At 38.7% G+C, this 24,629-nt stretch overlaps 4 protein-coding genes across 4 annotated transcripts; 1 reads left to right on the forward strand and 3 right to left on the reverse strand.

Moving 5' to 3' along the window:
* Nucleotides 1-4,035: 4,035 nt before the first annotated feature.
* Nucleotides 4,036-5,260, reverse strand: LOC112169076 (proline-rich protein 3). The gene is made up of 2 exons (XM_024306015.2): nt 4,637-5,260; nt 4,036-4,397 (listed from the first exon to the last, which is right to left on the reverse strand). Exons 1-2 carry the CDS (start codon nt 5,220-5,222, stop codon nt 4,051-4,053), a joined length of 933 nt encoding a protein of 310 aa, XP_024161783.1. The 5' UTR covers nt 5,223-5,260; the 3' UTR covers nt 4,036-4,050.
* A 13,029-nt stretch (nt 5,261-18,289) lies between these two features.
* Nucleotides 18,290-19,629, forward strand: LOC112174428 (ethylene-responsive transcription factor ERF071). The gene is made up of 2 exons (XM_024312199.2): nt 18,290-18,656; nt 18,750-19,629. Exons 1-2 carry the CDS (start codon nt 18,476-18,478, stop codon nt 19,496-19,498), a joined length of 930 nt encoding a protein of 309 aa, XP_024167967.1. The 5' UTR covers nt 18,290-18,475; the 3' UTR covers nt 19,499-19,629.
* Nucleotides 19,630-20,736: 1,107 nt separating this feature from the next.
* LOC112169174 (dirigent protein 1) lies at nt 20,737-21,995 on the reverse strand. The gene has a single exon (XM_024306160.2). It carries the CDS (start codon nt 21,463-21,465, stop codon nt 20,920-20,922), a length of 546 nt encoding a protein of 181 aa, XP_024161928.1. The 5' UTR covers nt 21,466-21,995; the 3' UTR covers nt 20,737-20,919.
* A 149-nt stretch (nt 21,996-22,144) lies between these two features.
* On the reverse strand, nt 22,145-24,560 carry LOC112169173 (octanoyltransferase LIP2p2, chloroplastic). Its single transcript, XM_024306158.2, has 4 exons — nt 24,144-24,560; nt 23,784-24,054; nt 23,536-23,686; nt 22,145-23,439 (listed from the first exon to the last, which is right to left on the reverse strand). Exons 1-4 carry the CDS (start codon nt 24,317-24,319, stop codon nt 23,084-23,086), a joined length of 954 nt encoding a protein of 317 aa, XP_024161926.1. The 5' UTR covers nt 24,320-24,560; the 3' UTR covers nt 22,145-23,083.
* Between the last annotated feature and the right edge of the window lie 69 nt (nt 24,561-24,629).

Genomic DNA, 24,629 nt, shown 5'->3' on the forward strand with positions numbered 1-24,629 from the left:
AATACCATGGTTTGTAAAACTCATTGGAACTAGATATCAGCAATATTACTTAAGCTGATATATATATATATATATATATATATATATATATATATATATGAGATGCTTTGAGTTCGAATAGTGACACATATAAACACATAAAACCTGTAATCGAAAATTGGTTTGGTGATGATGATCTATTTGAATTTAAAATTTAAATTGTATGGTTATTTGGATTAATCTAATCAGACAAAACATGGCAGTTACATGACAGTTCCTTCTTGATGGAAGGAACTGCCTCATTTGCCTTTGTCTATATAAGAGGATTACACAGCCTACAGAGGATTTCTCCACCTGTGGCGGTTTTGGTTTCTGGACCTGTGGTGGTTTTGGTTTCTGAACCCGTGGTGGTTTTGGACCATAGCCATAATTAGTAGCAGAGGCATTGACGATTAGCAATGAAAAGAAAACCATACATGTGGGAAGGAGGAAGCGAATGAGAGCCATTGCAATTGTACTAACAATGTGCACACACAACAAGGTGAAGGATTGAATATGTTGAAACTTAAGAGTCACTACGACATTCTTTATATAGGTATGTTTTCAAGTTTGATAGGATTGAATATGTGCTGCAACTTAGAGTTACGTACAAGGGTGCACTGCACGTTGGAGAAGAAATCCACCTCCGCACAATATCTATATGCTGCTGGCATGGAGATGAGTAGGCGTGGGTGCTTACTATGGTCCTACATCTCAAGTATCCATGTTCTTGCTCAATTTTATGGACTAAAATTGGAAGTCTGTTTAAGTTAAAAATCGAAATGAATCTCCAATGAAGAGAAAAAGTGTTTACTAATGATTAATAAAGTGTTTTACAAGGTCAAAATAAATTTACAAGAGAAAAAAGGACCAACTGGGAATAAAAAGATAAAAAATTGTGAGGGTGATCAATAAATTGTTTTACTGGAGGTCGATAGTTTGTGACAAGCAGATTTGAGGGGGCTTTAGGTTCTTGGGCCTGCTACAGGAGATTAGTCTAGTTTTGCTGGGATAACCTCGTAGATCTCAGTCCGAATACTGACTAGATGGGTGTGTTACTAACTCGATAACATAACCGAAGTAGCTTATTACATGCGCACTCTGATAAAAAAAAAATTAAAATAAAAGATAATAATAAAAGAAAATTTCTTTCCGATTTTATCTTTATGGGTCAAGGCCCCCTAACTGAAAGGCACTAAGCCTAACATATTACACAACTCAAAAAAAGTGAAAAATAAACAGAAGATACAACAGCCTACAAAGGTACAACGTAATTGGCTCAAAAGCAGGAAGAAAAGCCACAGAAGGGAAAAGAACAGGATTAATTGCACTGACAATATGTTGAGTTTTTGGATGATCACCTACTTTTGATTTAACACTCTTGTTAATGGGGTCATCTTGTGTACTTTGATGTATGTCATACCCTTATTTTTATATTTTTTTTACTTTTAGTAAATTAATATAGTAAAAACCTACTGAACTGGTCAACAGGTTACCCAATTAAATATTGACATGTGTCATTTTAAAAAATAAAATTTACCATATTAACAACACACTCTTTCTTGATATGTAACATTGTTAAAAATCATGTAACAAGTATTGTCAAAATAATAAATTACACATAGTTGAACTACAATTACGACTTATGACAACAGTTGTTGTGGTTCTTGTAATTGAGTGGTCAAAGATGTAAATATCATATTTGGACAACTTTTATCAAATTTAGAACCGTGATTATCAAGTGGAGAAGCTCCTTACAATACTGAGTTGTTACATATTTTTTGGTCTAATTTTAATTTTACCATATTCACAACACAAATGTTGTCGGAATTGTCAAATGGTTGGTAATCTTGTAAATGGTATAGTTTTTGAAGTAATTACTACAATCAGAACAAAAGTTACCGCTTTTACACGAATAGTTGCGAGTTATGGTAAAATATGTAGTCATTGAGAAATTATTCCGTTAATGATAAAAATATAACGATTTACCCCTTTGACAACAAATTTGTTGTTGCACTTGTTAAATTGTCCATAAATTAGTACATTAGTACGTTTAGGTTGAGTAATTACTATAAATAGGACAAAAGTTACCGCTTTTACATCAATTGTTGTGATTGTGGTAAAATGTGTAGCCATTATAGTAATCATTTCATTAATGATAAAAACATAAAGATTTACCACTCTGACAACAAATTTGTTGTCATACTTGTTAAATTGTCCATAAATTAGTACATTAGTTTAGGTGGAGTAATTACTATAATTAGAACAAAACTTTTCGTTTTTTCGTCAATTGTTGGAATTTGTGGTAAATTACGTCGATTAAGAGTAATTACTAATTCTACGATGGACATTGCACAATATATTACTTTCATTACGCAAGGGAGAACTTTATTACACAAATGAGGATGGGTAAAGCTATGGACATTAACATTTCTCATACATGTTATATTTTATATAATATTTACCACTCTAAGGACTTATGTAACCACTTTGAGGACACATGTGGTAATTAGAAAAAAAAATCCTCATTAAAGTAAATAAGGTCTTCGTTAGAGTAAAGTAGGTTCTCATTTGAGTAATTAAGTCCTAAAAGTGGTAATTGTAATAGGTTCTCATTAGAGTAAAGTAGATTCTCATTTGAGTAAATAAGTCCTAAATTAGGTTCTCATTTGACTACATTTAAAACAAATATTATTTATTTTTACACTAATTGTTGTGGTTGTCATAAAATGCATGTAAAAAGAATTATATTTGGTTAAGGAAACTACTAATGATATAATTAATTGGTAATAAAGACTACTTAACTAATACTAATTTTGCAAACTTAGGTTAGAAGGTTTTGTTTTTAATAAGGAAAAAACATAATTTTCAATTGTGTAATTGTCCATTAATAATAAGCATTAATCAAACATTAATTCACTAGTAATAAAATTAATTAGTAATATAGACTATTTAACTAATAGTAATTCGGTGAACTTAGGATAGAAGGTTCTTTTAATTTTTTTTGAAAAAGGAAAAATCATAATTGTGAATTGATAATTAAATATTAATTGGTTTTATTATTTTCACTATCTTTATTGTTTTCAATTCAATTAGTAGTTTGTGTTAACATTTTTGCTTATTGGAAATGAGTAGCATAATTAGAAAGGCTAAGGGCTAAACAAGTTACCAATTTGTTAAATATTTTGAACCATTGGATATATTACTAATCCAATAGTCCAAAATATTTAACAAAATGAGGGTATGGCAAACACCAAGGTACTCAAGAATTCTCCCTTGTTAATATAATTAGTAACAATATGCATTTACGTACTGTAGGCACACAAACATGTACGTACCGAGAAGCTCTACTAAAACTTAAGAACTCGGTTGAATCCATACATGTTATTGTTGTGGTTTTGTTTGCTCGTTAGAAACAAACTAAATGGTCGCTCAATCTCCAACTTCCATATTAAAAATACAGGTATCAACGTATCCATTGTTATAGGTATGATCAGAGACGCATATTTGTTTCCTCGTAAGACTTGGAATCTTTTTGTTAGCTTTAATTTACAATTTTGTTTTTACTCTCCTGTTATGAGATGCTTGATTATACTCTGCATCCTTTAAGTATGTCATATATCTTTTTACTGCATAATGTAGTTCTGAAAGTCCTACATATCTCATCATCAAAAGTAGTAACATTTTTACCTTGTGGAATGTGGATGGTGGAAGGAAAATAGTGCTCTATTAAATCTCTAATTTAAATGTTGTGATTAAGACTTCAAACTTGCTTTGGTGTACGTTTAGAGAAAAAGATAAACTTAGAATTAAAAGAGAGGTGTTAGAGGAACAATTTATATATCAGCAAAACAATGTGAAAAATAAGGAAAGCAAAGCTTGTTACAAATAATCCAAATGGCAGAGTTGAAAACTCTTACCAGTAAATAAAGCATAATTAACAAAAATGAAGGGAGTCAATTTCATTTGTGATTTGCCCTTTTCCTTTTCCCTTTTCCCGTTCAAGTACGAATTGGTAAATAGAGAAGATAACTAATAGCCACTAGGGGCTGGTTTAGGTTCTGAGGAGTAGAAGAAGGGTCCAACAGAGAACAGCTTCATGTTCTTGGCATTGAGAGTGCGATAAGAAGCAATCAGAGCCCCACTAATTCCATGGTTGACATCAGTAGGGACTTTGCAGCTCTCCAGTGGAGAATTGTCGAGGAATGTCTTGCACTCTGTGAGCTTCCACTTATTGTTGTAATTACCTTCAAGCTTTGAAGGTGACAATGTTGCAAAGAAGTAACCCATTGCATCAGTTGCACCACTTAAGATGGAGAAAGGTGCAGTCTCGTACCCATTTTCGTCCTCGCCCACGCATGTAATCCTTGCCACAGCTCCTGCATGCATTTCCAACAAAATATTGAGCAACACAAATAAATAATCTTAGACTCAATTTTTAAACATATCATTATCAAGGTGAACGATAGAATATGATGTTGAAGTACAAAAATCATTATCAAGGAGAACGATGTAATATGATGTTGAAGTACAAAAGTGATATTGTTGAAATCTAAAGTACAAACTACAAAGTGTTGGTTGCTTGAAGCTCAAGTAATGTTCGTTAACGCTATATTACCTTGAATTGGGAAGGCTTTAAGTCCTGAGTTACATAAAACAAGCCCTTGAATGCCGAATAGATTGTGAGGTAGTAGCTCTCCGTACAACTGATCTAATTTTGGTTTCTCAACCTGTGGTTTTGGGCCATGGCCATAATCATTAGTAGAGACTTGTGGAGGTGTTGGTTTCTCAACCTGTGGTGGTTTTATTGGTTTCTGGACCTGCGGAGGTTTTGGTTGCTCAACCTGTGGTGGTTTTGGGCCATAGCCATAATCAGTAGCAGAGACCTGTGGAGGTGTTGGTTTCTCAACCTGTGGTGGTTTTATTGGTTTCTGGACCTGCGGAGGTTTTGGTTGCTCAACCTGTGGTGGTTTTGGGCCATAGCCATAATCAGTAGCAGAGACCTGTGGAGGTGTTGGTTTCTCAACATGTGGTGGTTTTGGTTTCTCGAGCTGTGGTGGTTCTGGTTTCTGGACCTGTGGAGGTTTTGGTTGCTCAACCTGTGGTGGTTTTGGGCCATAGCCATAATCAGTAGCTGAGACGTTGATGAGTAGCAATGAAAGTAAAACCAGACAGGTGGGGAGGAGGAAGTGAGTGAGAGCCATTGCAATACTAACAATGTGCACTCCCAACAAGAGGTGAATTGGATTGTTAACGATTGATGGCTTGAAACTTAAGAGTCACTACCAAGTCCTTATATAGGTATATGGTTTCTATCAACTTTGATAGGATTGTATGTACTTGAGAGTTACAAAAAAGGGTGCACTGCACGTTGGTAAAGAAAACCAATCTCCGCTTCTTCCCATAATATCTATAGGCTGGCATTGCGATTTTGTAGACGTGGGTGCTTATTATTGAGACATGTTGTAGTATCTTATTGCTACTGGTATTGCCTTGAGAGTACAAATATATAAAAATAAGAAAGAAGAACGTTAGTGGTAAGCCTTAGAGTAAGTTCACCCGTTGGGTCACCGGGTCACCTACTATTCATTGTTTTTAGTATTTATTTTTACCATCTTGGTCACGGGCACAGTTTCCAAACTGACCTGAGTCACCAAAATCACTTTCTAGGTCACTTTTGTGACCTGCAAACTGACCCGGTGACTCAGGTCAGTTTGGAATTTGTGCCGGTGACCTAGATGGTGGAAATAAATACTAAAAAACAGTGAATAGCGAGTGACCCAACATGTGAACTTGCTCTTATGGTTAACTTAAGTAGTGAAGGTAGACAACCGAATTAGAATTAGCTGCCTTAAGAATTCAATCATCTCAATATAACGAAAAAGAAGATTGATGAAGAAGTTAGAAAGAAACATATTTTAAAGAAGAGCGAGAAGAAGGTTGGTGAAGTTTCAAAGAAAAGATTACATTGTAGGATAAAAAAAAAAATTCTTTTTCTTGAAGAAATGGATGAATAACATTAGATGAGAAGCCAAATGATGTATCTAGTTGTGTGATGCATTAAAGTAATGCGAAGTTTGAATTGCTTGTAAATATAATCAACATTATTGTTTGTAATCTTCATATATTTGGTGTGTGTGTGTGTATGTATATATAGGTCCTTTCACTAAGGGATCTCTTTTTTTGGTCTTTTTTAGGGATAGAGCATTAGACTAACTTTTTGATCACATTTCAGCATTTCAACTGTTCAATTTTTAGGTTCTAATGTGTAGATCATTTTTGTAAATTTTCAGCCAAATCGGTGAATGTTAAGGTATCAAACTAGATTAAATCAACGAACGAACCAAATTTGTCAAACTTGAACCGTTCATACTTATAATCTTAAATCGCCATTTTGAATGCCTTAACGATAATCAATTTGGCTGAAAATTTGCAGAAGTGATCTACACGTTAGGACCTAAAAACTGAACGGTTGAGATGCCAAAATGTGATATAAAAAATTGGTCTAATGCCCTATCTCTAGAAAATACCAAAAAAAAGGATCCCTCACTAGAAGGGCCCTGTGTGTGTGTGTATATACAGATCTCATCCAGAGCAGAGCTCCACTTTGAAATTAACGTGTGAAGTTCTAGTTTTTGGTCACTTTTAGGTCGCATATCCACATCTCGATCGTTCAGTTTTTAGGTACTAGTGTATAGATAATCTCTGCAAATTTTCAGCCAAAATGATGATCGTTAAGGCATTGATAACTACCTTAAAGCTAGTACGGTTCAGGTTGACAGATTCAGTCCATCCATTGGTTTAAGCGAGTTAGATATCTTAACGATCATCAATTTGGCTGAAAATTTGCATAAATGATCTATACACTAATACCTAGAAACTGAACGGTCGAGATGTGGATATGTGACCAAAAACTCGAACTTCACACGTTAATTTCAAAGCGGAGATCCGCTCTGGATAAAATTATGAAATTAATGCTTGTAAACAGTTTTTGAAATTTACAATAAACACTTTATCTAGAAAATAAGACGAACCGTTTTTCATATTTAGATCAAGGACATAAGTCCGTGTTAGGTTTCAGTAAATCAAAAGTCAAAACTATCCTAATGGGATGACTAAAAACTCAGCTCCACCAAACTCAATTACGTACATAAACACTTCATACAGTGTACATATGCTTACTATGACATGAAGTTGCATTTTCCTAGCTATTTGGCTAGCTATATGTTCCTCATAAAATTCCTTTTAGGTCGACCTTATACATAATTAGAAGAATACATGAAATAACAGCCACCTTGAGAAAACTTTTACGGGTTTAAATCTCATGTAGATTCTTGTATATATTTACTTTCCATATTGTGCATGCAACCCGATACTTGATTTGGTTCCCTTGTTTCAATTTTTCTTGGCCTTTTTGGAGGTGTCTTAGATTTCATAAAGATTTACCCTAGCATAGCTACCACTATAAAGATCGAGGAGCACATATATAGTTCAGCCCATGCATTTGCCTTCTCTCTTATTTCTTTATTTCAACCATGAAACCTGAAGTCGGAGTACTACTCCTCAAGATCGTCACCATCCTCCTAGCCGTTGGGGGTGTAGGCCTTCTCGCAAGCCTGCCGTCAAGTCACTAATGCCTCTCTTATCTAATTCAAGCTCAACGAAGCCTTTCTCAACTGCAACCTTACACTCGACCTCGCCATCAAAAACACCAACAAAATATCTGCTATGCAATACAAGAACATCCAAGTCGTTGCCAAGTATGGGAAGGATGAGTTTGCTGAGTTGCCCACCATCTTTCAGACAACGCCACCAGAACACGACCGTTCTGCATGGTGCATACAATTCTTCAAGGACAGCCGTTAGTGAGGTTTTCGATAAATGAACTCTCCCAGTTTAACTGGGAGAGTGGTGCGGTTGTTTATAGTATTGACGTACGTGGTGGCACTATGAGGATAAACGAATACGCAAGGTTTCATAAACGTGAATGGAACTGCAGGCTGAAGCTTCCTTTGAGTTCTAGTCAAGCATCTCCATCTCCTAGTTTCAAGGCTATAGAAAGTTCGAACTAGGGCCTTGTAGGGATAAGAAACTTCTAATATTGTTACCCTCTTTAGCTCAATTTCTTCTATTTTCAGGTGTTTTTTTTCTTTGGTTGATAGAGATTTTCTTCAGGATAGTCATCTTTTTTAATCTGTTTCTTAGTAGTTAGTTCCTATCAATAATATATTTCTTTGGGATTATATTCTCTCGTTGATTAGTATGCTCTAGAGTTAACTAGTTAGACTCTGAGATACAACTAATAGCTTAGATTAAGTCACTTAAACTGTCTAACTTGAGTTGAAAATGTCATCCACCAATCCACCATTATGCATTTCAGCAGGCTAGCAGTATAAAAATGATGTCAGGAGAAATTATTATATAGACTACACAACACTAGCACACTCCTCACGCATGCATACTACTAAACACACCCGTAGCACAATTACCTTTTTTTTATTATGCACAAAAACAAGAAACTAAATAACTCCAAAATTAAATAAACTCCTTAAGAGCATCTCCAACAAATTAGTCAAAATGCTTATGTCAAATTTGAATTTGAAAGATGATGTGGCAATTGTTGTTTTTGACAAACTTCTACTCCAATAGAGATGTCAAATTTAAATATTATTTTATTATTTTTCTTTTTCAGATATTATATAAAATATAATAAAACCAACTTTCTCTTTCTTCTCTATCTCTTTTCTTCTTTATCTCTTCTCTTCAAGAAGCCATGGAAAGAGAGCAACGATAGGAGTTGTGTAGGACTGTAGGGTTGTAAAGGCTTAACAAAGAGGGAAAGGCAAATTGAGAAAGAGAGTCGAGGATGATTTTCAGTGAGCAATGGTGGATTTTTCATCGTCGTCAAGCGGATCTTCTTCAAGGCAATTCAACCCTGACATTTTCAAGAACCAACTTCAGAATCAATTCGCTCAAGCTTATGCCGAAGAGTTCCTTGAGACCTTGGTATTGTTGGTCTTGGTCATGATTTCGTTGTGGGTGCTGCCCCTCAATCGAAAATTGTTGTTGCAAAATCATTCATCCGATTGGTAAATTAAACAGGTGATGATGGAGATGCTAAGGACCCAGATGTGGAGAATGAGGTCGACGAAAGAAGATAGCAGAAAATAACTTTTTTGATTAATCATGGATTTTGATGTTCTTGATTAATAAGGGATTTTGATGTTCAGTGAGAACTGAGAAGGAAAAGGGAAAAGGAAGAGGGAGAAGAGAGAGAAATAATAATATTAAAAAAAAAACATATGAGGTTTGGGCTGTCAAATTTGACAAAAAGCCTCAAATTGTCAAATACACGTGTAAATGGCATATGGGTTGGAAAGGAATTTGGACAGTCAAAAGTAGACGTTGGGCTACCAGATGGCAAAAGAAGTTTTTGTTTAAGGAAAACTGAATTGGGAGAGAATTGAGTCGTACTTTCATTGATAATAGAGGCCTCTTTATATAGAGAATTACAAGCATAGAGATAGAGTTGTACATGGAAACATAATCGTACATTGATTGGATATCTCCTAAGATTCTCCGAGAATATCTCTAATATAAACCATATTTCAACTAGAGAAAGTAACCTCGAGTTTGGGCCAGACACATATTCTGGATTTACTTGAATACTCCCCCTTGTGTCGCCCAAACATGGTGCTCCTCTCGTTGCCTCATTAAAAACCTTGCCGAGTAACAAAAACCATGTGGGACAAAAATAACCTCGGTTGAAGGGGGAAAAGAGCACAACACACCCTTCACGTTTCGAGACCATACATGTAGACATCTCCCCCTGATGTCTGCATCTCCTCCTAATGACAACGGTCATGGGATTTCGGATAACTTCCGCAAAAGATGCTACCAACATGTTTCTCGAAAGTCGAATTTAGGCAATGACTTAGTGAGCAAGTCTGCCACACTGTCCTCAGATCGAACCTAGTTCACTTTGATCTTGAGGAGAGTCTGTTATTACTGATTATGCTTGGTGTTGTCGCTTTTGATGTATCATTTGCTTCTTTATTCAAAACAAGCAGCATTATCTTAAATGCTCGTAGGCTCATCTGTGGTAGATTTCAAACCACAATTATTCGAATATGCGTAATTATGGATCCAATCCATATACATTCACGAACCACTTTGTGAAGAGCAATAATCTTTGCATTGTTCAAAGATATAGCGACTAGGGTCTATTTTTGTAGACCTCCAAGATATCACGGTCTTTACCCATGGTGAACACTTAACCATTTTGGGAATGACCTTTGTATGGATCAGAGAGATACCCAGCATCAGCAAAACCTTCCAAAACACATGTCGTTTTAGGATGGGGATAGTGGATGCAAGCCAGTGTTGGCGGCGTTCCTGGTGTGTGATGGGTCTGAATCCATCATCTCTCTATAGGGATAGAACGAGCCCATATCAATTGTACATCTCAAGTACCGAAAGATATCTTTTACACCAATCAAATGGCGTCGTGTTGGCGCAGAGCTATAGCTTAGCTAACAAGTTCACTGCAAATGAGATGTCCGGTCTTGTGAATTGAGCTAAGTACAATAATGCGCCTATTGTACTCAAGTAAGGAATTTCTACCTCTAGCACATCTTCGTCATCATCCTTCAGACGAAGAGGATCATTTTCAAGATCAAGACTACGAACGATCATGGGGGTGCTTGAAGGTTTGACCTTGTCAAAATACCTAAACATCTATCGACATGATGCTCAAGTTCCAAACCGAGACATAATCATGTTCTCCCATAATCCTTTATCTCAAAATCGGATTTCAAGTGTTTAGCGGTTTCCCTTAACTCTTTAAGGGGTTCTAATGAAGATCATGTCCAACATGAACCGCGATGGAATCTGAAACTTGTTTTGGAAACGCGTGGGCATATCCCTTCCGAATCAAGTAGTCATTTTAGCGAGCGTTTCAACCTCTTTGTAAACGCGCTCCGTGGTCTAGAGCCTGTTGAATTGGGTAAATGAAGTTCACCATAAACCTTCATGTATATTCCTTATCTAGATCCCTATAGAGATACGTAGTGACCACATTTGTAAGCTGCATGTTTAGTTATTTGGAAACTACCAAACTGACAGGGTAGTAGAGTGCAATGACATCCATTACGAGAGAATATGTCTCATCGTAGTCGATTCCAGGGCGTTTTATGAGAAGCCTTGAGCCATAAGGCGAGATTACCATATCTTTTTCTCACTACGCTTTCTAACGAAGACCCATGTACCTACATGTACGTTTGCAAGCATAATTAGCTATAATAAGCCACGCTCATTGTACCGCCAGAGGTACCAACTCTCACCAAGGGGGTGACCTGCGGAGACACGGCCAGGTGGGCTATTGCCCGAGCCTGGGATCGCCCCCAAATCACTGCTGACGGGCCGCCATGCGCCGCGCCAAGGTAGCATCAGAAGCTCCAGATGCTGGGAATTGAAGCACATCAGTCCCACATCGAAAGCAAGAAGAAGATCAACATTCTCCTCACCTATAAAAGGTTTTCTCCTCTCTCCTCATAAATTATGCATTTACTACTCATTTATTGTTATGCTGCCTACATGCATTGACTGACTTAGGCATCGGAGAAGTGAAGACCGCCCAACGCGGTCTCCCTCTGACGCCCTGTCTCTTGTGTGACAGCTAGCGGAGGCCATCAAATCCTCAGAGTAGCGGTCCGCCCACCAGACCCACGTTAAACGAAAGATCGGCTACTGCCGGACTTTGAGCATTAACAACCCATTAGTCAACAGTTTTTATATTAGGAGGTGTTGGCATCACTAGTTCGAAAACCTTCCTCTTCGTTAGAGAATCCATCTTAACCTGGATCGCATCTTTCTATTTAGGCTAAATCTCTCTACGTTGGCATTCATTCATCAACAGATTGTGGTTCGATATCATCGGACTCAACAAATACATGCACAACTACATCAACAATTATCGCCAGAGTGCCACTCTATTTGGCGTTTGCGCCATGCCTACCTCTGTGTAGGGTGGCGCTACGTCCTCTCGTAGAGACGTCTTTCCTTGCAGGCTTGTTTGCAGCATATTTGTATGATCTCGTCACTTTAACAGGGATCGAGATGAGACATAGTGGGGACAGGCCACGACAATTCCTGTCGTTCCTGCTGAACATCCGTGTTCTTATCTCCCCCTAACGACGGGAAGACTGTCTCATCAAAGTGACAACCCGCAAACCTAGCGGTAATGAGATCGCCTTGCAAGGGCATTAAGTGGCGGACGATTATTGGAGTCTTAAATCCAACGTAGTTGCCCATTCGTCAGTAAGGACCCATTATAGAGCGTTGTGGTAGCGCAATTGGCACATAAGGGCACACTCAAATTTGCTTTAGTACGATACTTGTACCCAGTCACTAGTTGTAACGCAGAGGTACATTAAGTGGCGGTGGGTCGTAGACGAATCAGCATAGTTGCATGCGATATAGCATCACCCCAAGCAGATATAAGGAAATTAGTGCTCATTACCAATGTCCGGACTACCATCGTAGTCGTTTCCACGAGACCAATTGGGTGTGTTCATGGGAATATCATGTCCAACATTAGTCCCAATGCAATAACCATCGAAAGTCTTCGATGTAAACTCTCTAGCATTGTCAACTCCAATTGACGGAAGAGGATGATCCGGGGAGTGAGCCCGTTGTCATATGATATGTGCTAGCAGTGTAGCATAAGCAGCATTACAAGTGGACAATGGCACAACACGTGACCAGCGTGTTTGTGTGTCAACCAACATCATGAGATATTTAAACGTCCGCAAGTTGGTTGAATCAGTCCATAGAATCCATGGATTCTATGTAAGAACATAATGAGTATTTTCATATTTTTTGCATAGGACGGTCTCAGTCCTAATTTTCCTAAGGAACGGCTTTTGTAAAACGAGCGAGAGGCTTTAGAAGCAACCAATGAGAATTTTGGTTAGGCCTGAGCATTTGAAACGTTATTTGAAGCAAGTTGGTGATTGCAGCATCACCTGGGGCGCCATCACCATGATGGACTCTATCCATGGTCTCATGGATAGGGACTGTGCCAGCCCCAGGCTGGTGGTGGATGGAGGCGGTGCCCTAGGCAGCAGTGTCGGTCACACTTAGTCCAGAAATCAACTTTTGATTCATGCTTCGTTTCGCTCGAAAGAAAAGATGTCCATGTGAAGTCTTTAGTAGACGGATCATCATATCATGACCAGGATGACCTATCCTGTCGTGACAAAGCCAGTATGTGTCTAAATACAAGAGATCTTCTCTCATAACTTTATTAGATTTAATAGCTCGAATAGTGACATAAAGTCCACTAGAGAGACACATAAACTGCCTTTGTTCGCAATCACTAGAGGTATTGCAAAGGAACTTATTTCCGTTCTCTACATGTGTTTTCGCATGGAATCCGTTGGCTATTCATAGGTGCGATTCGCCCTAGAAGCGTAAAGAGTTTATGTGACAGTAATCAAGGTGCCATTTGGCAAGTGGAACTTGGGCTATTTCATGTCCTTGAATTAATACTGATGACCCAGCCATCGTAGTCACAAAGTAATATGCTCAGAATCAAAATTGAGTCATAATGAAAAGAACTCGAAATTTTATTCATAAGCCAACGGAGTCACATCATTGTCTCTTTGACCAAAGAAAATCTAATCAAAAATGCTAGCTAATGCAAAACAACAGTAGTCGTCTAACTTGTTTTGGTAATTCCAAAATGAATGTGACTAGGTGAGTAAAGAGATGTCGGTGGAGCAAGGCTCGCTTAAGTACCACTAATCTCATAACCTTCCTAGACATCACACTTACTTTGGGGTGAGCCTATTTTGAAGAAAAGACTAAACCATTGGCATCTACTACAAAAATATATGGCAATTGCCTATTACATCTCTTGCAAAATAAAAAGACTTAAACAAAATTGGCGATCTATTGATCCCAGCCAGATTTGTAGTCTTCAACCCTTCACTCTAGATCATCTTGTTGTTCCACATAGTGAGCTTCTCTCGCTTCACAATATGCTTTGTAGGCGGTGACAATTTCTTCACGAGCTCTACAAATGTGTGCCCAATGATCAGACACTCCACATCGAGAACATACATCTCTTTGCTCAAACTCCATTGATTGAGGCGCTTTGAAAGCGTCATTTAGATGGCTCTTAGTGTTGGTGGCTCCACCAACATGGCCAGAGGCGTTGCCTCCCTCTTTCTTTCCACGTTGACCTCTTCGGTTCCGTGTTCGCCTATTTTGGCAATTACCTTCCCAAGTAGAGCGATTATACGGACCAGAACATCCAAATGTATTCCTAAGATTAGGGTTTCGCTCTTGGCGCCCTCTCTTTGGGGCGCGACTATAATTGGATTCCGGAATATGCTCTGTTCCCACGGATCTCAAATTATAGTTCTTCACAAGGATGTTGTCATGCTTTTCAGCGACATTCATAGCTCCAATGAGCTCATGAAACCTTGTGATTCGTTTTGCAGTAACATTGATTCGATAGTTCTTAGCAACCATGCAGAGACGGGGAAGGTAGAAAGAGTCTTCTCAATCAATATCGCATTTGTGATCTCTTTACCACAGAATTCCATTAATGATTTAATGCGAAGTGCTTCCGAGTTGTAGACAAGAACTGACTTGAAATCACAGAAGCGGAGGCTATGCCATCTCACTTCTAGGTCAGGAAATAGGGAGTCACGGACGTTGCCAAATCTTTCATCGAGTGAGACCCACAACCTTCTGGGGTCTTCTTCATTCATACACTCGTACTGAAGCGGATCATCCATATGACGAGTCATTAGGATGATGGCTTTCGCCTTATTTGCCTCTAAGGCTGCTCTATTGGCTTCCAAAGCTTGAGTTTGCTCAACAGTTAGCACGTCCTGGCTAGGCTCGAGAATCATATCTAGGATTCCATCGGCCTTGAGATGCTGGCAGACATCACGAACCCACCTATGATATCCAGAGCCAGTTGTTCCCAATAGAGCAAAGTCTAATTTGTTCAGGTTACTCATCCTGAAAGAGAACAAGAAATTAGGGTTAGTTTCGGAGCGTAAAAAGCTACCACAAAAACATATAAAATTTCTTAGCGTAGTTGGTCCCAAGAAATTAGGAATTTCTGACTAATTTCTGAGCGTAATTGCTTCCAAGAAATTCAATTCCAAGAGGTATTGGATTAGATCGAAACAATGACGTAAGTAGTCGATCATAAATTCTCTACAAACTCTAAGTTTGGAGATCTCAACAAGCTCCAAGCTTGGATGAGCACGAATCCCCATAATTCGGCTTAATTAGGTCTCCCCTATGATGAAGAAAGGGGGGGGGGGGGTAGAAGAAGGGATGTTACAAGTCCCCGAAAAAGAAGAGAAATTGAATTACAAAACTCTAAAAAAAGGGGAACGTTTAGTAAAAAAATACCTCGAAATAGGTTGCCGGAAAATTTGACTGGAAAAAGTCTCCTGAAAATGGCAGGAAAAGTCGTTGACCGGAGGGTTGACGTGGCACTGATGCTGACGTGGCAGTGGGTATGTTGCTGATGTGGCAATGCTGACGTGGCGCGGGTCCTAGGGCTGATGTCAGCGGGCTTCTAGGCTTGGGTTAGTGGGCTTCTTGGCTTGTGACTTTTGCTTTTGGGCTGGGCCTTCCTTTCTTCTTCTTTTCTTCTTTTCTTCTTCTTTCTTTTCTACCGGTTCAAGGTGCAGCTGCTCAGGTGGCCGGTTCAGTCTTTTTAGGCCGGTTCTTGGACTTTTTGTTCCGATTCCTGAAACTTCAGATCAACGGGCTTCTGCTACCAAAATTTGGTGGAAATTGGAGGTCCGGAAGATGGTGAATCGGTGAAATATTTGCTGTGAGTTGTATGGAGCTTTCGGTGGTCGGTTCGGTAGGTTTTCGGCCGGTTCTTGGGGTGCTGCTGCCGGTTCTGGACTCCTGGAATCGAGTTCTTCAAGGTGTGAGGTGGAGGCAGAAAAGGTTTCAAGGTTTTGCATTCGGATTCAAGGTTTTTAGTTTCTTGAATCAGGGTTTGGCTATTTGTTTCAGGGTTAGGGCTTTGTGCTGATAACGTGTTTAAGGAAAACTGAATTGGGAGAAAATTGAGTCGTACTTTCATTGATAATAGGGGCCTCTTTATATAGAGGATTACAAGCATAGAGATAGAGTTGTACATGGAAACATAATCGTACATTGATTGGATATCTCATAAGATTCTCCGAGAATATCTGTAATATAAACCCTATTTCAACTAGAGTAAATAACCTCGAGTTTGGGCCAGACACATATTCTAGATTTACTTGAACATGTTTTAGTTTCTTGTCGATATTCCTTACTCAAAAGAAGGAAAAAGAATAGGCCCATCATCGATGAAGACCCAAAAATAAAATGAAAAAGTAAAAACCTAACAATTTTGTGAGTCCAAAATCACCAAGCCCACACCAAGGTCCAAAGAGCCTAACCGTGCCAAACCTTAGGTGAGCAACCTTCTTCCTCCACAATATTGCCGCCGCCGCCGCCGTCGTCATAGACACAACTACCATCACACCAGCCGATGGGACCAAAAGAAGAGCCCCACAACCACCAGTGCTGTGCACTATCTAACTTAAAATATCTTAGCCCTTTTCATAAATTAATATCACTTCACTATTAAAAATTTAACTAAAAAATAAACATAACAAAATAATATATTTTCCTTTTTCTTTTTAGCCAATAGATGAACTTCATCGACTCTCCCATTTCCAACCAAATCCACTTTCATACATTTTCTTTTCGATCGTGAATTTTCCTGGTTTCAATCACTAATGTTGCAGTGCCAATATTTGTGCTTTAATTTGTTGGGACTTTAATATCAAATAAGAATTTACAAATAAACGATTAGTTCAATCTTATTTTAGTTTATCTTTTAAATTTTTAAATTACACGGTTCATTTAAATCTATCCAAAATTTTCAGCAAGAAGTATTTGAATCCAATCATGAGAAGACATTTGGATGCCAGCTAGTATTCTCAAAACCTAATTGACTTGCAAGTTGCAACACGTGTTTTCTACCATTATGAGAGTAAACATTTCTAACTGTAGCAGTTTGGACTTGGGAAGATGGTAATGCCGAAGCATGTTACAAAAATTGACAGTCAATATGAAGCTAGCTGCCAGCGTACTTTTGCTGTTGATCAGTTCAATCCCACCTCTTTGATTACGAGTCAACCAACATGGATTATGCCAACCACGTAATCATACAATGTGCTTAATATACTGGGTTCAAAACAACTAGTAGTATCAGTATTACTTAAAGCATCTACCAACTTTTTTGAGAACTTAGTAAACATTGGTGAACCAGATTAAGGTGTATATTAATCCCCAGTGGCTATTTTATAATTCCACTTGCAGCGAGTACAGTAACGCTTGTCTACTCAAGTACGATGTGCTTTACTACCTGAGTGCCGGGTTTTCAAGTGTTCTTAATTCCTTAATCTCTTGACTTGTGTAGCAATTTAGATTGTGTTGGCATATTGTCGGCTCATCAAATCACCATTTGACAATGCACATGTTGATTTTAACTAAATCTGAGAGTGTTGTGCTTAGCTTTCATGAGTTAAATTTTAATTCTACCTTAAAAATCTCGAAAGTTAAGTGTTGCTCTCGCCTTTTAAGTTTTTTCTGTTTGCAATTTTTTTTATAAGTTGTTTGTAATTTCTTTCTTTATGTTCTTGCTATTTGCATTCTTGCAGTTTATTATCGCAATCTGTAAGTTACAAAAATGCTGTCACTTGTAAACTATACTTTTTTGCCATGTCATATTGATTATCACTCAGCGTCTCACATGAATGATTTACACGTTCAGACAACTTTTCATAGGGCGGTCAAGCAGTCAAGCCTCTTTATTATACAAACGGTCTAATCACAATCCGTAATGCATTAGTTTAGAGAAAATAAAAGTTCATCTTTATGGACAAGCCGCATTTTTATCGTCCCATTGAAGACTTTCTCCCAAGTTTACAAATTTCGATGATGCAAGCATTTACATTCTCAAAAAAAAAAAAAAAAAAGGTGATGCAAGCATTTACCATTTACCATTCTTGTGAGGGACCAGCTGTCACTTGGAGCTGTATGACAAAGTGAAAGGCCACTTGCTTATTTTATAGTGCAGTCCATCCTATGCCTTAGACATCCTTGGCAGCCACGCAAGATCCAATAATATTTATGGTGACGATAAAGGCTAACCAATATGGTAAGAATGTTATAAATACCAACTAAACGAAACTTCCACGTTATGACATATCCATACAAGCAGTGTCAATTCTCCTCGTACAAAAGCCCCCTCCTCCCTCTTCATTTCTCCATCGCCCTAAAACCCTTTCCCTCTTAAACATCTCCTCCCATTATTTAATTCCCCCTCTCATTTCAACAAAACCTCTCACAAATCCAAGTCTCTTGAAGCACAAGAATGTGTGGCGGTGCTATAATCGCTGAATTCATCCCTCGCAACCGCAGCCGTGTCTCCGGCTCTGAGATATGGCCCAACTCGTCCTTCGCGAAGCTCAATCCCGACAATTTCTTCAACTTAGATCTCACCGCACCTACTCACAAGGACTCGCGTCCGAGCAAAACATCCCAACCCTTTTCAGGTATATATGCTCTTCTTTGTCATATATGTATCCCGTTAAAAGATGAAAAATTTCGATTACGTACATTCTGAGTGAGGGATTTTACACAAACAGGGGGTCTGGAAGAACAGAAGCCCGCCAAGAGGCAGAGGAAGAACCTCTACAGAGGCATCAGGCAGCGCCCATGGGGCAAATGGGCCGCTGAGATTCGCGACCCCAGAAAAGGAGTCCGAGTCTGGCTCGGTACCTTCAACACCGCTGAAGAAGCAGCCAGAGCTTATGACAGGGAGGCTCGCAAAATCCGTGGCAAGAAAGCCAAGGTTAATTTTCCCAATGAAGATGACCAAGAGTACCACCCCCATCAGACTTATCTGAAAAATTCCAATCCTCATCCATTTCAACCCAATACAGGTAATTTCAATGACAATCATATCCCAAAAGGCTTTGATATGGGTTTTGGTTATGATCTGAACCAGAGTGCAGCATTTCCCTCAAATTCAAATGGTTCAAATGGTTTTAACTCGGTGGTAGTTAATACTGACCCAATTGTTGTTTCTGGAGAAGAGAATTCTGGGTCTGGTTCAGAGGGGACTTACTCCTCTACAGGGTTGGTGGGGAAAGAGAAAGAGGAATCAACACAAAGTAATGCGATTGTGGCCGCTGAGGAGAATGAAGTGCAGAAGCTTTCTGAGGAGCTACTGGCGTTTGAGAACTACATGAAGTTCTATCAGATTCCCTATCTGGATGGGCAGTCCACAGCCCCTGTAAATCCTGCGCAGCAGGAAAGCATGGTTGGCGATCTGTGGAGCTTTGATGATGAGAATGACAATGTTCCTGCTTCTGTCACATCTTCCTTTGATTGATGATGGTCGAATTGATGAGTTTGTTCATTGATTCTTGTTTAATTTGTATCTCGGTCTTAGTTGTAAGAACTGTATCAAAATGCTAATTTTCATGTATTTTAAATCAGAAGTTTGAATTTTTTCAGTTTCCATTTTAGTTTCTTATATGATCCTGTTAAAGAATTGTTCTACAAAAAAGCGGCTTGAATCGATTGCCAACAGTACTCTGTCTTTACTAGCATCACCAACAAGAAATTAACAATTACTCGATAAAATCCAAAGAGCACTAGTTAATCAGATTGAAAAAAAGGGCAACCTAAATCCAATTAAACCGACTTGTGGGAGCTGTTTTATCCAACTCCAATTATTGATGAAATTATACCGATTCGCCTTTGCAGGATAGGAAAAATTCATTAACAAAATCTTTGCATTTATCATTAACAATTTTCGACCCAAAAAAAAAAACGAAACATTATTAACAAAGACAAAAACGCTTTTTAACATGGCGATGAATGATGATGCAGAATTTGCAAGTTGCATGATTCCGGGTGGCTTTGTTGGGACGTGGGAATCCCATTCCCATTCCCAGCAGCGCTACTGGTTTTGGACGCTTTACCAGATTCCATTGTTTGAATTTGTGGGCGCCGGTAGATTCTCACCTTTATAAACTTGTACTTATTTTTTAGCCCATTATTCAAACTTGTACGTTTATCGTACTACCGGTCTATATCGTAACTCCATAGATTATGCTGACGTAAACGAAACGCGTGAGGTAATCATGGAGCAGCCTTTTCTCTTGTAATTGGGCCTTCTGCTACGACAATTCTTCTACATGCAGATTTGGACTGGGTTATAAATTTATGCCGGACTGGGTTTAGACCCAACTGACTCTTTACAATGTTTTTGTTTTTGAAAGTACCCTCTTGAATCTTTAGTTGTGAATTAGTAAACAAATTTGAACTCCTGCTTGCTTCTCTTATTTCTTTTTTGAATAAGGGGATTGAAATCCAGTCAAGTTAGGAGACTCATAGCTACGATCACATTATTATTATTAAAGTTTGTTGCATCGAGAGGGACGTAATACTTGCACCTCGAGCGCTTATAGTAGAATTACACATATCATCGTAGAGGACATCTTGTGAGAACCCAAGAGCCACATCTACAGAAAGATCAATAGCATGATCTAACCTAGCAAAGTGTACCTATTCTTTCTCGATAAATGTCGGATACAAATAAACTCCAAAACATGTAAATAATCCTTACTATCATCAACAGCTTGCTTCTCTTATTTTAAACCTGTAAGAATTTCGATTGCTACAAATCCGATAGATGGCTTCAATATATCAATAATCAGAAGGGCTTATCGCAATTAGCTCCAAGTCGACATCTAATTATCTATAGGCCGATTCATATAAGCAATAAATTCAATCAAAACAGGTTCATCAGCCTACCGTAGTCCGAGACTGATTGGGAAATCTAAGCTGCAGCTTTACATGATAAGTGGATTCGACACCCGACGATTGCTGATCCGTCTGAGCAAAGACAGCCAGTCCCCGAGCAAAAGCAAATGATCCTGTTCCACCCATCACAGTGAGCTCTTCTGTGTCTTTGCGGGAAACATGCTTGGCCTGAACGCTAAGGCTGCCGGAATACTCAGGCGTGTGAAAGGTTAAGTAGATAATATTGAATGCTGATTGTGCAAAGTCTTCCATAGGGATAATGAAACCTTGGGCTTTTCCGACTACCCGAGAGGTGTTCTCGGGTCCCTCCGTGAGCTTGCGGTGGAAGATGAATGCCCCGGGGTCTGATTGTGCCACCGATTGATGCGCATTGGAGCTTGCAATGTGTGGCTGCTGGATGTACAAGGAAAGGTCCAGCCAAGGCTGTAACGGCTTTCTTTCGGGTACTGGAGAAACCAAAGCCAGAAGAATCACAGCGAGTGTTGCCAAAAGGACTGCAGCGCAAAATATGATCCTAGCCAGCATCATTCATGCATTGAAACTTGGAAGTAGTTGCTTGGGCAGTTGGAGGAATATTATGCACCTTGAGAGGCCATTTAATACATTTTACATTGTTGATTAGGCCAACTAATCCACATTGAGAATCCCATAACCAAACCAATACCATACAGTCTGTGACGCTCCAGAGGTCACTATTATGACCCATAAAAGGAAAAAAGGTAACTTAAAAGTTCTGAGTCATCCTACTACCTGCATATGGGAAGATTGGCATCATCTCCTGCCTATCTATATATAAACTTAATAGACACCGCCGAAACATTATATTTTAAAGCCTACCATCACACAAACAGATTAACATTGTATAAGAAACTAGAATAAAAGAAAGCAGGTTAGTTTCATCGTGGTGCCCGAATCATAATGATTAATAATCTTAATCCAAATGTTTCCAAAGCATAAAATACTGACATCTATAAATAGGTGTTATGAAAAGTGGTATCAAGAGCATAATAAGCATCTGGTGTTCACAATCTCCACCTCTCACATGAAAAACAAAAGTTTAACAGAGAAGGAACATCAAAAGTAGAGAGCAACACTGCACATCTATATGAATCTGGGTAAGTATGCTTGCTTCAGACTGCATAAAAATCTGGAATGATATGCAGCGCTTGAGAAGTTTAAGGATATGCAAATTAGCAAGAAGTAGAAATAAAAGTAATAGTAATAACTCATATCAGGCAAAGGACTATGAGTCTGATTGACTGAGCCCAAAAGCAGCGGCCTCAACTACATCAACATCCATTTAGAGAGTATATAAGACACTAAGACAACCTAGCTTTATAAAATTCACTCGCAAAAACAGCAGAAATTAGAAGCAGATAACACATCTACCAATATTTTAAGGCAAACTTCACGCAAGTTATTTTAAACAAAGACCTTCAAAGTCCAAACATCAAATTAAACAGAAGGAGAATGAAATAAGAGGACATCACAAATTCACAATCAAATCTTGTCTGTCAATCAAGACATGCAAGCAACAACGGACAAAAGAAACTGGATATCAATAGTATCACACATTCATACTTTCACATTCATTATTAGTGCTTATCCTGTAATCAATCATCAAAATGTTACTTAATTAAAAAAGTTTAAATATGTAAAATTACAGACTCCACTTCAATTCGACTAATCTCAAAATACACATACTACATGATGATACACCTAAATTCTTTTGAAAACAGCTCAGTAACTCAAACTTGCTCAAAAGGGTTCCAAACCTCACTGGTTGACAATGCAATCTAGTTTCCAAGAGATAAAAAGGACGGAAAAGTGATGTTATCTTTGCTGCTCACTTTTGTCGCATTTGAAACATTCAATGCGAAACAAGTGTTCTATACTTACTGTGCTAGAAAAGCAACAGGCTGAGGTGAACCAAAATGAAACTGGCGATCGTGACAATTTGGACGCTAATGGCAGGGTTTCTGAGGTTGGCACCATTGCCCTTACTGTTGTTGCTCACAAAACTATTACGCAATTTTGTTTGGTGACATGACCTACTCCTCTAGGAACAGATTGGAAATGAAAATGTTCAAGAGTGTTAAGATCTGTTTCACACCAGCAATTAGAAATGTTGACCTGAATCCCACAACTAAATTACTTCCTCTTTTAGAGACTTTACAGGTTCACTTTCTAAAAACTCTAACCTCGAGATGGTTTCATAATTGATTCCAACCTGAAATACTTCTGAAAACTCATTGATCAAAGATTTACAAGCAATATTAAGTAGCTGGCCATCATCAGGATCTGGTAGCTGTTTTCTACTACTATCGTCAAATGACTCAAACTCCCCTAACAACCCTCTAATGCTTCCGACCTGATAGTTTTGTAAACCACACGGTACTATCCAACGAAAAGGAGTTAAATCTGTGGTTACGTTCAGTGCCAAACCGTGATAAGCTATCCACTGAGACACTCGTATACCAATGGCTGCCAGTTTCTGGTTTCCTGAAGAAAAGTTAACATAAAATTTATATTTCTGGTCTGATTTCCATTTAGCAATTACAAATGATGCTAATATAACAAAAGTAAAGAAAAGCATACCATGCCAAACACCAGTTAAGCCCTCAAGTCGAGATGCCTTGATCGAAAATGTCTTTGAAAGAGCGCGAATGATCACCTCCTCAAGTGACCTGAGGTACCAATGAAGATCCATTTTGTGGTTCCGGAGATTTATAATGGGGTACATTACTATCTACACTGCCACAAACATGCATCAAGAGTTAGCTACACAAATTGCATCCAACAGGAACTAACCGTGATCCTGACTAGCAATTAGTTGACATCACTACCTGACCAGGGCCATGATATGTAACCTCGCCGCCGCGTTCGGTCCGGTGAACATCAAATGGAGCATCGTTGAGGTCAAAATTGAGGAACTTTTCTGAGCTACCGGTGCCCATTGTATAAACAGGAGGATGCTGAAGAACGAACAGCGAGTCCGGGCAGTCCTCGTTCCTCTCAATCAGAGCCTTTTTCTCCTTGACAATGCCCTTCTGCCAAGACCAAGCTTGCCTGTAAGGAACTAGCTCCTTGTACAGATTGAAGCACTCACACTCAGACCTGTAGGTAGGACAATTGAACACAGTGAGTTCCACGGAATACACACCAGGTGTTTTTTTTTTTTGAAAACGGCAGGTAGGGAAACTCACTCTCTTCTCGATTCCTGACTAGTTGGAAAGCTCGACTGTTGGGTTTTAACAACTGGGATTCTGTCCGATTTCGATTGGATTCTCTGGGAGAGGCACCCAGGAGGTTTGGGCTGATGATTACAAACTGGGTATGCTGGGATTGAGGCGACGACACATTGGGTCGCCAAGAAAGTCATCTGTTATGATCTTTGATATTTTGACTTGGTGAGACCCTTAAGGAGGAAGGCAAAAAATGATGAGTGTACAACAACAGAGATTTGTGAAAAGAAGCAATATGTAGCTTGGGAATCTGGTTTTCGATTAGTGAAGATGGAGGAGTAGCTGCTCTTGGTTTGTATCGAAAGATATAGGAATAGGAATGTAGAGGTGCATTCAAAGCTTTCAGGAGTTTTAAAAGGCGGAGGTGAAAGAGGAAGTCTGGAAGAAATGAAATTCACCGGGCTATTGTTTGGGCGCTTTGTCAGTTGTGGGCTTTAAGGCCCATTT

The sequence above is a fragment of the Rosa chinensis genome, chromosome 6 (genome assembly GCF_002994745.2).
Source record: "Rosa chinensis cultivar Old Blush chromosome 6, RchiOBHm-V2, whole genome shotgun sequence".
Classification (NCBI taxonomy): domain Eukaryota; kingdom Viridiplantae; phylum Streptophyta; class Magnoliopsida; order Rosales; family Rosaceae; genus Rosa; species Rosa chinensis.